Consider the following 18,324-nt stretch of genomic DNA (forward strand, 5'->3'; position numbering starts at 1 on the left):
GCAATGTATAAGAAAAGGCACAGGAAGCCCATTAGTCTCTTGAAAAAATTAACTGGAGGTGGACTTGGCGGTGCATGTCTGTAATCTCAGCTACTAGGGAGACTGAGGCAGGAGGACTGCAAGTTCAAGGCCAGCCTGGACAACTTGGGAAGACCCTATCTCAAAGTCAAAAGGGGGCCATGTACCTCAGTGGTAGAGTGCCCCAAGTTTCAATCCCCAATACCACAAAAATAAGTAAATGAATGAAAGAACGAATGAACAGACAGACAAGCAAATAAATAAATAAAATAACAGGGAAACACAGGGCAATTCCAGAGTTACAGCACGAGCTGAAGCAGCCAGGTAGTATGAAGCTGTATGGAATACAGTGCAAATCATTCTGAAAAAAAATTAGAGAAAGGAGCAACTTTTGTGTAAGGCAAAAAGGACAATATGCAGTAGAAAGAAAAGCCTCGCTGGTCACAAGGAGAACCAAACAGATACAAAAGAATTTATGACCCCTAGCAAGGAGCCCCAGAAATGCCTGCAGCTGTAGTTCAGGGATCAGTGCTAGGTGGGACCAGTTTGTACTCCACCTTCCAAACTCCAGGAGGGCCTGGGGCCAGATGACTCCTCCTGGATTCCTGGGGGAAGGAGTGCTCTGTTTATTCCCAAACCACTTTTGGTCTCTGTTCCTTACCACAAATAACTTGAATAAATCATCCTCTCCCTCATTATTGATTTACTAAATCTCACCAATTCAAACTCAATTGATGACTTTTCTTGAGGAGAAAAAAAAGGCGACTCCAATAACATCATATGTCGGAAAAAGTATCAAAATAGTAAGATCACCTGAAACTTGGCAGCATCTGCCTAACTTAGACAAGCATTCACTTTCCAGTTTTATTTCATTTCTCTCAATGTCTTTCCCACTTCACTTATTTATGTTCATCATCTGGCCCCACAGGGATTTGTTCAAGTTTTCTCTGCTTCCAACAGTAAACCCCTGACCAGAAAAAAAAGTCTGTAATCACCTTTGAGATTACCTGATGATTGTATCTCAGTGATGGTGAACCTGTGAGAGGTTTCAATGATAACGAAGAGCCCGCTGAGAGACCTGTGTCATAGGCTCCCGCCACTTATATTCTAACTCTTCCATATGATAGATATACTCCCTTTCCGTGTCATCTCTTATCACCTCCGACACTAAACACACTATACTGCCTGCAATCCACCACACTTCTTAGGGGCAGTATTTGCACACTGTACTTGCTCTCCCAGAAAGCCTTTCTTGCTCCTTATCAGCTGCCCAATTCTTGGCATTCAGGTATCTGAGCTGCTTCAGTGTACAACAAAAGTACCTCCTCTCTAGTTCTCTTGTAGGCGTTACACCATACCATAATCAGGAAGCTCCTTAAATGGACGTCTTAGAACTATGTCTGCCACACAGTACCATCTGGGTACAGAGCAGGTAATAATTACTGAGGGATAAAAGTGCAAATGCTTGATTTCTACACATCAACAGTTCTAAAGGATAAGCATTTTCACAATGTTGTGATAAATACACAAACACAGACTCAAGACCAATAACTTACACACGTTCACACTGTAGGTAAGTAAGAGTCAGAAAGTGGACCACAGGCCTTTACACCAGAATCTGCTAACACTGAATGTGTGCCTTTGGTTGTTCCCATGAGAAACTTGTATAAATGTAATTTCACTACCGGACATGTCAGTGAAAGGAAGCTGAGACCAAGTCAATACAAATGATAATAATGCCTAATCCTAAATCAAAGCCGACAGGATAAATCCTGTGAAATGTTGAGCTCTATCAATGAAATGTGACTAGAAGCCAAAGAAAACTGTATGGAATGTCATCAAAGTCTTCCTATTTGGGGCACTTAGCACATCATCATCTTAACCATACTGCAAAGATCAGAGAAAAAGAAAGCAAAAATCCAATCTTTAGCAGAAAGTGTATTAAGAAAATTCACTGCACACAGGATAGACAAGCAAATGGAAACTCCTTAAGAAAAATATTTATGGTAGTCAAGAAAACACAATTATCAGAACTAATTAAAGGATAATTCTGTGGTCCAGGTTATTAAATTACAAGAATAGTAGCACTGTTATAAATGCTTCAAGCATAAATTAATTGGGGCAGTACTTAGCAACAGCTTGTGATAAATTCATGAAGCGTAAAATTTTAAATCTTGTTTTCAAACATCGTCGTACTGTTACAAAAGATTTTCCTGGAAAAAAAAAAAAAAGGCGGAAAAAGAACCCACAACATTTCTAACAGGTAGTATTAAATTTTCCCAGTAAGATCAAAAGATATGAAGAAGCAAAAATTCTGTCTTCAATACTCCTTCATGAATACTTGATCTGTTTTCAGTTTGTACAATCTTTGGAAATTTCACCACACAGCCTGCAAGTCATAAAGTTTTTTTAAAAGGCTTACCCATCGAGTTTTCTTAAAATACTAACTCCGACTTTCTTGCCCTCCCTAGCATCTCTGGGCAGACAAACTACTAACAATTATTGTTCTTGGTATGTTAGGGAGTAAAACCCTTGAAAGCAATAATCTCACACAGATGGATATAGATGTTCTCGGTGTCTGTATGGCATCCTCTTGCCACATAAGCACCTGCAATCTCTTACACCGTCCTGCCAGGCATTCCTAAAACACCTGGGCAAGCTGTTTACTAAAAAAATAAATAAATAAATAAGACATTGGGAGAGACGCGGGATAATTAGCAAATAAAACTATTCCTGGTACTCTCCCGACATTTGTGCAGAACCAAGCTCCAAGCCGGCACCTGGTGAAGGGAACTGCGAGATGTAATAATTCCAATTTACACATTCAGCGCAACATTCTGTCTGCCTGTCAATTTGAAACAGCTTCCCTTTCAGTGATAAGAGATACCCCGAAAGAATGCAGTGTCAAAATGCTGACATGAATTTTTTATGCACCAACTAGACCCTCTCTTCTGGACCGACTGTATCTGCCTTCTTCACTCTTGGAATGGACTAACAGTTCACTTCTTTTCTCTACTATACCTCCCCCACACAAAACAAAACAAAACAAAACACTCCGATTTCTATAAGGTAAATTTAATGCAAGAGCTATGTGGAATACTAAAATTTTGTGAATCATAGTTAAAAAATAATTTAGTAAAATTTTAAAAAAAGATTCACTGTTAATAGTGTACCTTTATTTATATAGTACAGTATTTCTCAGTAGTAAAAATTATGAATGTATATATTTCCACTAAATAAGAAAGTACTTCTCAGTAGCAAAAATTATGGAAGTGTGTATTTCTACTAAATACAGAATTTACTAAGTTTTTTGAAATTATGAGAAAATAAGAACATAAGCAAAATGAATGACAAATATATACAGTATGATAAATCTGATAAGTATTTGCAAAGGCTAAATAAAAAAAGAAAATTTTACTTAAATCTATGGAGGTTTATGTTCTCTCACATTTTTATATGATCATATTTTGAGGAAATTCTATAAAAGATCAAGTAAGTCATTATTATATTCAGGAACTATCAATTCTAAAATATTTTCATATTCCTTCCATCTCTGTGTGATAAACTTAATTATGCTTAGACTATTACTACTTGTTTCCACATATATAGTAGATTATATTAAGGAATAGCTCTCCACAAACATGCTATATCTTTATCCTGCCAAGTAGTTACCTAGATTATTCATTTGTTCTAGTAATGAATCAATATTCTTCTTCTATTTTCCCTACAAAAGAGCAATACATTTTTAAACTATTTTTAATGGTGCCTAAAATAAACAGTCTATGCAGGAATAAAGTTTGATAAATAATGTTTTGATCTGAGAGATAATATCGTTAGAAAAAGAAATTATAATAAACTACTAGATATAAGGATCAGAACACTGCACCTCTAATTCCTCAAGTTAATGCTGAACATGTCAATGAAAACTAAGTATTCTAACCAAACTTTTTAGTTACAAGGTATACACAGCTAGAATATTTAACAGTAACGCTAAACACAATGCTATTTTATCATATTCTAGGTCAAATGTCTTCCTCTTCCAAGTTAATGCATATAAAAAGTACACTGAATATTGCACTGTGTATTTATTTCAATTTCTACCAACTATAGAAGTTGTTAATTTTTTAAAGTTAGATAAAGACATATTAAACATTCATTTGCAAACGTAAGAGAATTTAAGCAATTCTAACTGCCAGTATTTATCTACATTCAAACACACACACACACACACACACACACATTATATATACATTGATCCAAATGACCTTTTATGAAGCTTTCCTTGCAAAGCCACCAATTTTACCACTACAAGCTCTAAATAAGTACTTACATATTAACAGGAAAGGCACTGAGAATACTCTAATTTAAACAGGTGATATATATTCAAGTATGATGTATAAGTCTATGTACACTAATAACATTTTAATAAAATACCATTATTTATTAAGAGAATAAAACCTACGCCTTGCATTGAAGCTTCAGTCACAGAAAATGATTTTGTAGTTACGAAAGAAAGAATGCACAGGACATCACTGACAATTTTCTAAATAACCAGAGATATTTATTATTCATCATCTTAAAACTGATGCCTTCAAAATTACCTATCTTCTAACACATTTTGTCAAACCACAGGAAGCAAACAACAATTTAGTTGAAGTCACCAGTGGACCTAGAGAGAGAAGCTTCATTCATATTTAGGGAGGAGAAGCCACACTATTTTACTTGATTTGATGTAATTTATTATCACCCAGATATCTAGAATGAGATTAAATAGCACTGTACTCAGAACTGGGGTTATGGTCAGTAACTACTATTGGCTACAATTAATTTTCGATGTACACTTTTGCGCGGGGGGTGGGGGGGTGTTTGGTTTTTTTCCGTTACCAGGAATTGAACTCATGACCTTGAGCTTGCCAGGCAGGCGCTTTGCCACTGAGCTAAATCCCCAGCCCTCGATGTACCCTTAAAATATACTCAGCTGCTAATCCTAGAGAGTATTTCTATAAATTACATAACTCTGCATTCACTGATACTTACTTTCAATCTTCGTAAACTCCCCATATCGTGTTAGGTGAGTATTAGTAAAACTGCAGCCCCATGGATGAAATAACATATTTAAATGTTCCTTTGGTACTAAGTCTCCTTGAGTGAATTTCTCAATTAACTCAAGTATTTTTTAGTGCCTAAGCCTTACAAAAAAAATAGAAAAATACACAATATCTCTAACCTCATAGAATTCAGTAAGACATATAATAAAGGAAGTATAAGAGTTGTAAAAACAGGGGAAACAGCCTTACTGGGTGGCAGGATGGGGTGGGTATCTACGAAGTGCTCTGTCCAATAAAAATGGGCTTTCTCTATTACATTAGTCATTTCAAGTGCTCATAAGTGTTTGTGGCTATATTGGACTATGCAGCTATCTAAACTAGAAGATTCCTGTTTATATTGTTGAAAGCCTTCTGAAAGTAGGAGCCTTTGAAAATTGTCCTGAAGAACCAAAAAGAACTCAGCACTATTTGTCTGTTTGTTTTTCAGACGTGATTGATTAGCCACAGAGCTCTGCTGTAGCTATTGGTGCAACACCTCACTTTAAGGTATGGTTGAATTCTGTGAATTTCACGCTGCACCTCCTAGATTCTGTTTTAATCAACGAAAAACTGGTCATAGAACTGGCAAGGACTACAGTATAGTTGCTATTCAAAAAAACTGAAGTGGCGGGGGGAGAAAGAGGGAAAGAGAATGAAGGAGCTTTAAAAGGGTGCTGATCCAAAGATAAGAGAAGGAGCCGCTGGCTCTTCACTGTTCACTAGAATAGCAGCTATAAAATGCTAGTGAAATGTTTAATCCTCAAAATGGCCTACTGATGTTACCAAATGCTTTCCTATATGTGCTCCAATACAAAGACTACTACAAACCAAAGCGTCATCTACTAGTAACCAAGTCATAAAGTGGCATTCATCCTGGTAAAGTGTTCGGAACTAAGTGGGCTCTGATAGTAGAATACTTAGAAAGGCTGAGTTAAATACTGAGTTTATCCACTGGCTCAAGTGTAGTATCACAGTCAAGGTGCCATTGTACTTCTTGGTATGCAGCCCTTCTAACCTGTGCATAAATCTCTGATCTGTGTTCAACTGAAATGAGTTCTAAAATACAAAATTAAAGACACACCAGTGATTCAAGTTGGTCATGTGTATTTCTCCCCCAAATCTATGTACTTAAAGGTGTCAAACTGTATATCAGGAATTACAAAACAAAAGCATATTTAGGAAGGAGTCCTTTAAAGTCTTTCACTAAAACACACACTCGCCATATATATATATATATATATATATTAGTATTAAAATGAAGTCAGTCCTCCAAAAGATCAAAATATTATTTTAAATTAAATTTTGTGTAATTAAAAAAATTACTAGAAAAATTTGCTTGGACCTCGTCAGAATAGTTTCAATTTTACATCATTACGTTTTTAACTTGCCTAATCAGTTGAACAAAAGTACTTTATGTAAAATGATTCTTTTAGTTGCCTTAGCTACAATTCCCTGCAGGATACTATAATTGAAATCTACTCACGTAAGTTAGGAATAATTAGAGCCCCAAATGAAGCCAAACACAAAGTTAATTCAAATAGTCAGCTGCTGTCATTTGAATGGTTACGGGGTTTTATTGTTGCTTAACATTACCAAATGCTTTAAATATTCTTTGTTCTTCTAGTCTGTTGGTGGTATTTTAGCACAAATAAAAATGGGATCAAGAGGTAAGGACTCACCACCTTTATTTACACTGGAGTCACACCTATACCCAGATTTTGACACCAGAGTTCTTCCACCCAATCTCTGCTATCGGTCAGTTAACAGTGCTGTTGAAAGAGAGGAGTGACAGTTCTCAAAGGGAAGCTTTCTAGTAAATAAAGCAGGATCTCAGGATCCCTACAGAGTGCCATTAATGCAGCAGAAGTAAGAGCATTTGAAAGCTATCAGAGATGGTCTCCACTTGCTTAAACTCTAAAACAAAGCAAAGGATTAACTGGGCTTCCTCTTACAAGCAAATTGAAGGGAAAGGATAATGTCCAAAACCCAAACCTGAAGGAAGAGCTCAGGAGGCATGCCCTTTAACTGTTTTAATGTTGACCGACAGCGTGAAATAATGAAACAGAATAAAATGTAAACTATGCTTAAAATTCTTACAGACTTCAGTATTTTAAGTTAGCTCATCATGTCGGCAAAGAGATTATGTTTTTTAAGTATATACTTGTAGCTGTAAACTTTTGAAGATTATTGGAAAATTGCAGAGTTGGCAAGATAGGCTCCCCTGTAAAATTCATGATTTTCCTTACAAAACAAAGTCACCCTAATACAGCTTTGAATCTGAAATAGTAATGAATAGAGAAATAAATTATCTCTTCATAATCAGTATTAAGTTAAACAATGTTATACAATACATTTTAAGATATATTTTAAAAATTCTACAGTGATAGATTCCTGGGGCAGGAAAACATAATCAAGGACTTGAAGCTGAACATAAACTTCTACAGAAAGAAAATTGATCTGCCAATTAAGTAGAGACGGACAATGGGACAATCCTTTGCAGGTCTTACTACCTTCATCTGTAGCATGAAAAAGTCTACAGTGCTAATCTCCAAGCTGTGATATTAAGTCAAAAATTCTTTAATTCTACCAAAAAATAAAATAAAAATAACCTAAATCACTTTGTTTAAAATTTGCTGTTTATTTACTTGGATCTTTGCTGTAAAAAGCTAAAGAATCTAATGAAGAAACAAATTTAATTTGCAATTCATATTATCATAAAATTAAAATAAATTATCAGTGATCTGTCTTTGACAAGAAAAGCAAAATAAAATTGCTTCTGCCAAAAAAAAAATATGTCCACCAATAAAAAGACAGAAGGAAATTTTTGATTATGTATAATAAATAATACAAACTGGAAAAATCATGAAATGACCTTAAGCAGGTAAAACATCTTCAGCTACTATCCAAGACAAGTTTATATTCAAGTTCTTTAATCCTATATTCCCACAGTGCTAACTTTGCATGGTACTAACACAATTCTTAGTGGTTCAATATGTTCCCTTTGAAAAATTAGTATGAAAGAAGAAAAACACTTATAAAGTTTAAGTGAAAATAATGTCATTTGCATTACAGAATTAAAGTACACAAGTGTTACTAAAACAATAAAATAATTCTATTAAGATGTCATGAAAATTAATGTTTATATATGATAGAGTGAAAAGCAAGATATATCAGTGTAGAATACAGGGGAATATTAGGGACAAAGGGTGAGGCAGTTATTGTTGCTAATGGATTTTTCAAAACAAATCCTAAAATAAAAGGTCAACAGAAAGCATAAACAACAGGAGTAGAAATGTAACAAAACATAACTTCACTGAAGTTTCAAGGTAGCTTACTTCCTTTTTTAAGAAAATGAGTTATAAAACTTGAAATGATGTCACTTCTGTATTTCAGCTATGTTGTCTCAGTTAGAAACAAACCCTCATTAGCATTCGTGGAAATTACTGTCATAGAAAATGTGATTTTCTAATCAAACATATGAACTCTTTGAGACAAACATCTTTTCTCAGACCTGAAAATTCGCATCACCTGAGCCTTGCTGGAAATGCAGGCTATCGGGGTCCAGCCCAGATTACTGAGGGAAAATCTTGCATTTTAACAAGATCTACCAGTGACTTATAAGCCTGTACATTAAATTGTGAGGAACATTGCCTATTCTAGATACACACGATCTTCTAAATGACCTTCCTTAAATTGCTCCTCCTGTTCAATTTCTTCTTAGATCTTCCTCTCCCTGGGTCTTTCTCCTTCCCTTTTCCCCTTTCATGGAAGAGCCTCCCTCTCCTTGCACTGCATCCCATTTCCTTTCTTTCTGCCCAGAAACAAATTGTTATTTGACCTATTTACTTAAAGTAACCCAAACATAAAATTATTAAAAAAACAAAACCACAACAAAAAACCACTTTCTTTAAACATTGGATGTACTGACCTTACACCACCTGTCTGCCTAGCTTTACTGGGCCACTCTTTGAATCACGTGACACCATTACCTCATCCCAGAGTGCTGCTATACAAAACAGGTCTCTTAAAATCCAACTGCTCTGCCACCAGCAATGCCCTGCTTATCTTTTCTATCGCATTTGACCAGGGTAATGAAGTTCCTGACTCTTTAACACTTCAACTCAAAGATCCGAATTTCATACAGATATATGGGTCATCAAATGGTTTAGATTTAGTATAGGTTAAGTATCCCTTATCTTGAGACCAAAAGTATTTCAGATTTCAGAGTTCTGGGGATCCTGGAATATTCTGCACACTTTTTTGGTCACAGGGGGATCATGTAAGCCCTCAAAAGGTTTCAGGTTTCAAAATATTTTGAATTTTCAGATCAGAGATGGTCAACTCAAGGTACAAAGACAATCATGAAAGAGAACTAATGATGAATGTGCATATACACACACACACACACAGCATCATAATCATCATTTAGATATACACAAGGAATAACAAGAAGCATTTATAAATAAGCAACAAAATAAATGAGAATTTTACTTGGATCTCTTTTTTTCAACAGAAACCCCTACACAAAGCAAAGCTCTACATTATCTGAACCCTTGTGTGTGCTACACCTCCCAAGAACCTCCTATTTTTTGACAATTTAGAATTCCTATTATATGGGAATTTTTCTTAATGGTGGGATATTTTAATCACCATAATCATGCTTTTGTTCTTCTCTCTGCTGTGTAAGAATTTATTTCTTAACAAATAAACCTTATTTAAACAGAACACAAGCAAAAATAGGTCATTTAAGTAGCTAAGAACGCTGATATATTACAAGAATCAGAACAGTGACATTTCCATTCACAGTTCAGTATGTATCAGTGTAAATGGTGCATATTTTTCTTTTTCATTTTCTTAACTATTGTCCATCATTTACTAATCTGACTTTGTAACAACTTTATCGTGTTAATGAAAATGTTCCCTTATGTTAATGAAAATCTGAGTCACAGGAACTGGCTTAGCATTGGTTCATTTCATTTTACATTAATAGACTAAAGAATTTAGGGGCAAGGGAAGTAGTTCAGTTGTAGAGTGCTAGTCCAACTGTATATCCTTGGTTTGATCCCAGCAACATTTAAAAAAATTCTGGGCGATTAAAATTTTAAATAACCACATTTAATGCTGTAAGAAAATGCAAGTGAATAAGTAACTGACATCAAGATACAAGATTTTAGGCATTAAAAATAATGACCTCACCAGATAGCTACACATCAAAACGGAAAAGCAAATTAACTCATTATAAAACAATCTTGATAATGGTTATACCTGTGACTAGTGTTTTATTAGAAATGTCTCTTGTTTTGCATTTTCATAAAAAAAATGGAGTATAAACTACAAGGCAAACTGGAATGCATTTTTCATAATAAAAATGACAAAAGGTCATTATCATCAATGAGTTATAGTAAGGTAATCAGATAAACTGGAAAAGGTAATGAACAAAAAAATGCAAAATTACAACTAGTTTATAAATAAAAGCATGAAGAACACATTTTTAATCTTCATTAATAGTCCCCAAACTACAAATTTAAAATATAAAAATCCTTTTTTACATATAAAAGCATCAATTCTTTTTAAAATTCCTAATCAAAGCTGGTAAACTACATAGAAACTGATACTCTCACACAGTCATCAGTGTGTTCGTATAAGTCTTCAGAAAAGCCAACTCGGAAGATGTCTACATCTCTAACATAATAGTCAGAATTCTAGAATTCTAGCCTCAGGAAATAACTAGACGTAAAAGAAAAAAAGAATAATCATGTACTATAAAGATGTATTATGTATACATACATTATGTGTGTATACATATGATAAATTACAGTTCAGCTGTTGTGAAAATGTATTACCAAAACATATGACAACAGTTTATTGTAATGTAAAGTGAAAAATCTGAATATAGGAGTACATATAGCTGCAGAACTTAACTTTGTTTTGAATACATAATTTTGTATCATCTATATCAAATGTGTGTTTTAGGAAAATAAATATGTCATAGTATTAACTCATAGAATCTAGACCATAAAATTAAGAATGATTGTTTTCATTCTAATTTTTTAATTTTGTGTTTTTTCTCATGAAGATACAATACATTCAAAATCAGAAGTTAAAAAGGGGGAAAAAAACCACTTTCAAGAAAAATAAGCCCTCAAAGCAAGAATTATGGCAGGCATAAAAGTCAAACTCAGGAGAGTCCCATGCTGATAAGGAAAGATTATAAATGTTGTTTTTGCTTCCTGAAGTGCAGATACAGAATTCCCTCCTCAGCTTTACATTTTAGCCAAGAGATCCCAAGGCCGGGACTAGGTATTCTCCTGGAATCACTTCTGTCAAACTGACAAAAGGAGTTCAGGAACAGGGTTGAAAGGTGTCATGAGATATTCACTAATCCACATTGATGTCTAATACATGTAGGCTGTATGGCTGTCATATGTCATTCTTTGTCATGCAGAGGAGGTGAAAAGAAAATAAAAAATACCATAGGGTACCAAGCATACGCTTCGGTAACACACTCCCTTAGTGATATGGCAGATAAATCTGTTTTTCGAGGCACACCAGGTTCTACATTAACATTCAGATACGTTCAACCATGTGCATCATCTTTTCTGTAAGTATATAATATATGTAAAAAAAACTATGGTATTAGTTCAAAAAATGAAGCAAGAGCTTCATCAAAACAAATTAATAACAAGTAATTAGAATTCCAAGTCTGAAAAACTAAGGTATTTTAAATGTCTCTTGTGCTTTCAATTAAGCTACCTTTAAAACATTATTGATTCTTTCAAAATGTAACAATAACTGTCTTAAACGCTTAATATTTAGTATTTCTAAAATGTAACCCTAATACAGATAAGCTAATCACCACCTCCTTTTATTTCACTAGATTTGCTTATTAAATTTCTGCTACAGTCTTTTCTGTCAGAAAATGGAAGCCTGCAAAATTTAAATGGTCGGACAGTATTTGTCACTGAGGTGTACTGGGTGGGTGTTGAGTGACAACCTTTTTCACCAGCAACAGACATGTAACAGGCTGGATAAACAAACCCTCCCCACCACTGGAAAAGAAGTGAAAGAGCACAGAACAGAGAAGCAAGTAGAAGGAAAAGTGAGAAGGGAAAAAAATCAGCAATCAAGCACTTGAATTTAATCTTTGCTTATGAAACACAGCACATTGTGACACTGAATTCGGGTACAGACTCATCCTAAGAGCAAATTTACCCTGATCTTGAATGTAAGTCGTAATAATACACGGCATTTTCTTTTGTTCAAGAAGCAACATCTTACAATTTATAAATGCCATTATTATGTATATTTTAAAGCTGAATTACACCACTATCTATGGAGATAAAAGCTGCTACAATCGAATTACATACCCTATAAAATACAATAAGGAATTTTAAAGTGTTGTAAGAGAATAAAGTTAAGTATTTTTTTAAGGAATAAAGTCGTACCGGTCTACACTAAAAAGTATAAATAAAACTATCTTTAAAAAACTAAATGCATTATTTTGAGTGGATGTTAATTTACACAATTGGTGAATTTTGAAAATAAAGTAACATTTGTAGCAAGCACAGATATACAGTTCCTATGAATTTAATGGGAGTTGGAACTCCCATTAAGCTTAACAGGAGTCATACAGCCGAATCCCCATGTACCGTGCTGAAAACACACCTCCTAGACTTCAACTAATCAAATGTAGTGAAATGAACAAAAGCAGTCAATTTCGCTCGACTGAGAAATCTAAAAGGCCTACAGTAAGCCAATTCCGCATCATCACAGCAATGGCCATCTAGCTATTCATAACAAGGAAAAGATCAAGGGTATCACAATGTAAAGAGACAAAATGAAGCCATTCAGAAGCTCCATTAAATACAGCATTTATCCCTAACAAAACATATATATTTTTTTTCAATTTTGGCAAGAATGCTTTTAAAAATTGTTTTTTCTTTCTCAGTAAGTGGCTGCAAAGTAGTTGTGAAAAAAGTTTCTTTTTTAATTTAAATTATGCTCAAGAAACCTGATCAGAAAAATAAAAACAAATTCTGAAAATGTATGGACATTAATTCCCAGGAAGCAGATTGGTTATTAAATTCTGGATACAGTGAATAAAGTAATTTTTTTCAAAAAATATTTTCTAAACAGGTACACGTAGGGCTGGTGGTAGTTTAACGGCAGGCCACTTGCCTAGCATTTGAGGGGGGCTGACATTTATCACCCTGTAATTACAACCGTTCATGGTCTCCTCCCTGCTCTCTTAATGCTATAAACTTCTTCAAAGACTTTCACAGACCGAGTACTTGCTAAAAACCAGGCATTCTAGGCACTTAAATAAGCTGATGAATAACAACAAAAGCCCCTGTGCCTATGAAACTGACATAGGGTTTGTGTTTATATATATACATGAACCCAGATGAAAAAATTTTGTTATTTTATTTCTACCAAATTCAGATCATTCTGAAGGAAATACTTGTATGTGAAAAGGTTTTTCTCTAATCAACCACTAGATCTGCATTTTTTCTTCTACTAAATACTGAAAATACCCAGCACATACACATTATATTTCAGTAAGATAATATTAATTCAAAGGTCATTAGAAAGTGCTTGAAAAACTTAAATGCATACTGAAAACTGGCAAAATACCATTCGTGCAACTATGTTTTTAACTTTCTTGATTAAAAAAATTAAAAAATGATTAAAAAATAAATATGTAAATCCATTCATGGCATAACTGGCATTCATACATGGTATAATATTTTTCTTTGAAATAAGGACAAGCAACAATGTAATCTGAGCTGATTAACTAAAATTCTGATTTATAAAATCTAATTACATCCACACTACAAAAAAGAATTCAACCAGAAATCCAGATTACTGGCTTCGCTGAAGAATCACTATTATTTGTAACTTGTCACTTGAGCAAGCCTTCGTATGTCTAACTTACGCTTGCCAAGGATCCATTATATAGCATAATTTAATTCTCCAGTTCACAAAAATTCAATTTACTTCCCTACTTACTGATACATGATACCACAGTGGGTGACTATGCTTATAAAAACTGGTCAAAATAACCAAAGCACACCAGTTTCTCAAAAGAACTGACTTGTAAAGAATTTGAGCTTAGTTCTCTAGGAATAAAATCAATTATAAGAGAAATCTACAAAACACAGAATGTCTAGTTTTTACACAATCATTGTTCACTCAAAACTCTAAAGATAATTATCTGAAGTTCATAGGAGAGAATTCTTTGGAGAAAATTCAAGAATAAATAAAACAGTGCTCCTCGTTTGCAAAAAAAAAAAAGTATCAAGATAGATTTGATAACTACAAATAAGGTAATGCCAATAACTAGACCTTTATATATTTAGATTATATCACCTCAAATCTTTAAAAATACTTAGTGTTTACTTTGCCAAGAGTGATTGGGAATGTAGTTCGATCGGAGAGTACTTCCCCATGTGCATCAGGCACAGGGGTCAACCCCAGAATTGCAAACAACTAAAATTAGGAAATATGCACAAGGGGGCTGGGGATTTAGCTCAGCAGCAAAAGCGCCTGCCTGGCAAGCGCAAGGTCGTGAGTTCGGTTCCCGGTACCAGAGAAAAACCAAAAAAAAAAAAAAAAAAGAAATATGCACAAAACATAGCATTTATAAGAGTGACCCTCCAAAGTACAAATGCGAAACAAATCCAAAAATATGTGAAACCTTTACAGTTTTATAAAGATAAAACATTACTTAAACAGAAGACAGCTCTGAAAAAGAAGGCATGCATGTCCCACAGCTATTCTACAATACATGGGCTGGTTTTGTTTTGGAAATCTTATTTAGTTGTGAAAAATCTTCCCGTTTGGCTTCTGTTGAGAAGTTGAAAGCCTGGCAAAGCGAGGCTAAATTTTGGAATGTTTTCAGTCATGGACCCTCGGGTCTGCACTTTCCTGCCTATAGTAAAGTTCCATAGCCTGCTCTTTCCACTCAAACTACTTTATGTACTTCATTCCAATAGGTATTAAGGTTGCAATCCCAGCAATGAACAAGAGCAAAAACTACACCTTGTACAGGTTTGAATCCCAAGGACCCGGCTCAGTTTAGTCACTCAATAAAAGGAGAAAGAAGACCACCTGGGTAACCTCATCTGAGTTTATGTGCAAGGACCTAGGAACTGCTACAACAAGTGCTCGGTAACATTTTAAAAGGTAATGGTGTGAGGGCTCGGATGAAACTTAATGGCTGAATAGTCAACTTTATATCTTCCTTCCTATGTCCTCATAGCTAACTTTGATTGGTTTTCTCGACAGGTGTTCGCAGCCCATTATCTGGTTTCCGGCAATAAAGGACTATCATATCATGTAAAACTTTTCTAAGACAAACTCATGTGCTGCTGGATCAGTGTTCTAACAGTGAGCACTAACTGTGTATACTCTTACAACTAGCAGTGTGAGTTCATTCCGGGTTCTTTTTACCTGTAGGAGGGAACTGCTTCAAAAGCAACACCCCCTGGCCTGATGCGCCAAAAATGAAATTTCTTGTAACAGCAGATATGAATCCTGACCTGACAGGTGACACCAGAAATAAAACTGCAGTATCTCATGAAAAAGACTCTGTTTTCTAGCCCCCTGCTGAGTTAAGCTACTGTGCCAGCAAAGCGGTCTCTATGTTGATTGGAAAATTTTTCATTATTGGACTAATGACCCATTGGTCCACACCTGGAATCTCTTTTAAATGTGTAAAAACATTCACACAGAACAGCAGGAATTCAGTTAGCTTCTTCCTCCAAAAACCAGAAGCAAAATTATAGACTATACATATAATTTTCATAACAATCCAAGCTTGAGATTCATATTATTAAATTCACTTTCTGCTTGTTGTTTACCATTACAGTGCTATTCAGTCAGACACATTGCACTTTTAAATCTGGTGCATTTTCAATTCTAAAGCAAAGAGCAATGTCATCTGAAAATAAAATATTAACCCACTGTATCTTTCAAGTGTGACTTAAGTCTGTGTGAACACTATATCCTTACTGGACACAGAAGTTCTTATTTTAAACTATTTCCAAATGAACCAGCTAGTTAAATTATACCATTATGTAAATATATTAAACACAGAGTACTGGAAGACAGTGAAAATTGATTAAAAAAAATATATAATTTTGGAACAAGCAATTCAAATAAAATCCTTTTGGCAAAATTAAAATGCTACCATTTTGAAGCATATTACAAAAATAACAGACTAATATGCTTCTATTTCTCGACAGTATATTTCTTTCCCCTACCTATCACTTTATTAATAAGTATAAATGGGATCACTTAAAAGTACACACAAAACTAATTTTAAAATATTTTATCAACTATTTGAAACTAAAACAATCTTTGTATTTTACATTTATTTCTCAGACACTGTATTCTTCACAGATTTTATACATCAATATATTTTCAGACCAAATACAGTAACTATCACTATGGACTAGCAATAAAATTTGCATTTCTTACCTCCGTATTAACTTCCAGCCTGCTCTAAAAAATACCTGAGTGATGTTATTTTTATGTAGAAATAACATTTAAAACTATAGAAATAAGATATACCAGGCAATTCATATGGTAATTAATAATGATATTAAGATCTAATTACTTCATTAAGCCTCAAAAATGTATTTATTTCTTTAAAAATCAAGTCTAATCTATCTTGAAAAATATGCTCACTACTATATTTAGACTTGAGTAATTTTTAGGGCTAGGGAGGAAGCCCAGTACTAGAAAGCTTAAATAGCATTCCCAGGGCTGTGGGTTCAATCCCTATGATGTAAAGAAAATTAAGAATTTAAAACTGCACTCAGGAAAATTTCCTTGCCTCTTTTTTTTTTAAGTATAAAGAAACAGCTGCTATTATTTCTGCAAATTTTCACATTATAAGGAAAATATATATTGTTAAAAGATAGTGATAATACTAAAAAGTGCTACAAAAACAAATTTCTCTCAAAGACTTAAAAAATTTCAGGCATTTTAGAATTTTGTCTACTTCAGAAGCAGACAGAACTAAAGATGAAGTAAAAGTCACTATAAAATACTTTCAATTTTAGTGAAATAAACGTAGCCAGTAGATGTAAAATATATAAAAAAAGATCAAGTTGGTTCCTTTAGGTTTATTTAGAATTACTCTTATTTTTAAATATATGTAAAATATACATGCAGACACATAGCTCTTTCTATATCATGCAGCAGTACAGTAAAAATAACTCAACCACCAAAATATAAGAATTCAACACCTATTTCTAAAAAATATTCCAGCCACTTTCACACAAAGTAGTGCCTACATAATTCAGATTCTCCTAGATCTAAGAAACAAAACTTAAGACTGTGTCTTACCTTCAGTATTCGGTAAGAAGCTGATTACAATGATAAACCACAGACTTCGCATTCTGCAGCCAGAAGACACCATTATTGATCCTTTTAAATATTTTCTTTGTATTCCTTAATGAATCTAGTTATAAATGCCCAGCTTCATCGAACCCAGCAGTCTGCATCATTGATCCTCATATCTGAAAAATAAACAAATCCATCATTTACTTTATGGTCCTTTAATATCCCAGAAAATGTAAAAATAACTACTCTTTCCCCTCTTCCCTCCTTCCATAAGTATAAATATATTTTGATTTTATAACCAATATAGAAGCTATTCCTATACACTGGGTATCTGAGGCTTACATTCCAACAACAGTGAGACCCCAAGAAGCATTTATAGATAATCATGACCTATGAATTTATGGAATATGTATGTAAGTGCTTAATATTAAGTTTTCTTAGAAAAGCAAAGACAGTCATTCTAGGATAACATATCTCTAGCTCTATAACATGTATCAGCTCTCAAGGCATTAGGTTTGGTACATAATACCTCTAAAAAAAAGTCATGAGGGGCCAGGGATACAGCTCAATGGTACAAGCGCCTGCCTGGCAAGTGCAAGGTCCCGAGTTTGATTCCCGGTACCAAAAAAAAAAAAAAAAAGTCATGCATACACATGTACTTTTATTCATTTCTAATGATGGTAACAGCAGTTATTTTATACAACTGACTTGTACCATGGGTTACAGGTGTAAGGAGTTTATTTTTCTATATAACGTTGTACCACTGTTTATGTATGGGTGTGCTTTCCTTTACATACCACAGGCATTGCAAAAATGTCACATTCCTGAAAGGCATATACTGAATTGTTATTTATGACTGCTAATTACT

General features: G+C 34.2%; 1 protein-coding gene across 11 annotated transcripts in view; it reads right to left on the reverse strand.

Annotated features, from left to right (window-relative positions):
* Positions 1 to 18,324, reverse strand: part of Adgrl2 (adhesion G protein-coupled receptor L2) — a 273,166-nt gene that overhangs the window by 132,686 nt on the left and 122,156 nt on the right. For all 11 annotated transcript variants that reach the window (XM_013514481.1, XM_013514478.1, XM_013514474.1 and 8 more), the window contains one exon: positions 17,460 to 17,632. In XM_013514481.1, coding sequence (XP_013369935.1) covers positions 17,460 to 17,532 — 73 coding nt within the window. In that variant the 5' untranslated portion in view covers positions 17,533 to 17,632. The remainder of the gene's footprint in view (positions 1 to 17,459; positions 17,633 to 18,324) is intronic.

This window comes from Chinchilla lanigera, unplaced genomic scaffold (assembly GCF_000276665.1).
Source record: "Chinchilla lanigera isolate Chin_1 unplaced genomic scaffold, ChiLan1.0 scaffold00022, whole genome shotgun sequence".
NCBI lineage: Eukaryota > Metazoa > Chordata > Mammalia > Rodentia > Chinchillidae > Chinchilla > Chinchilla lanigera.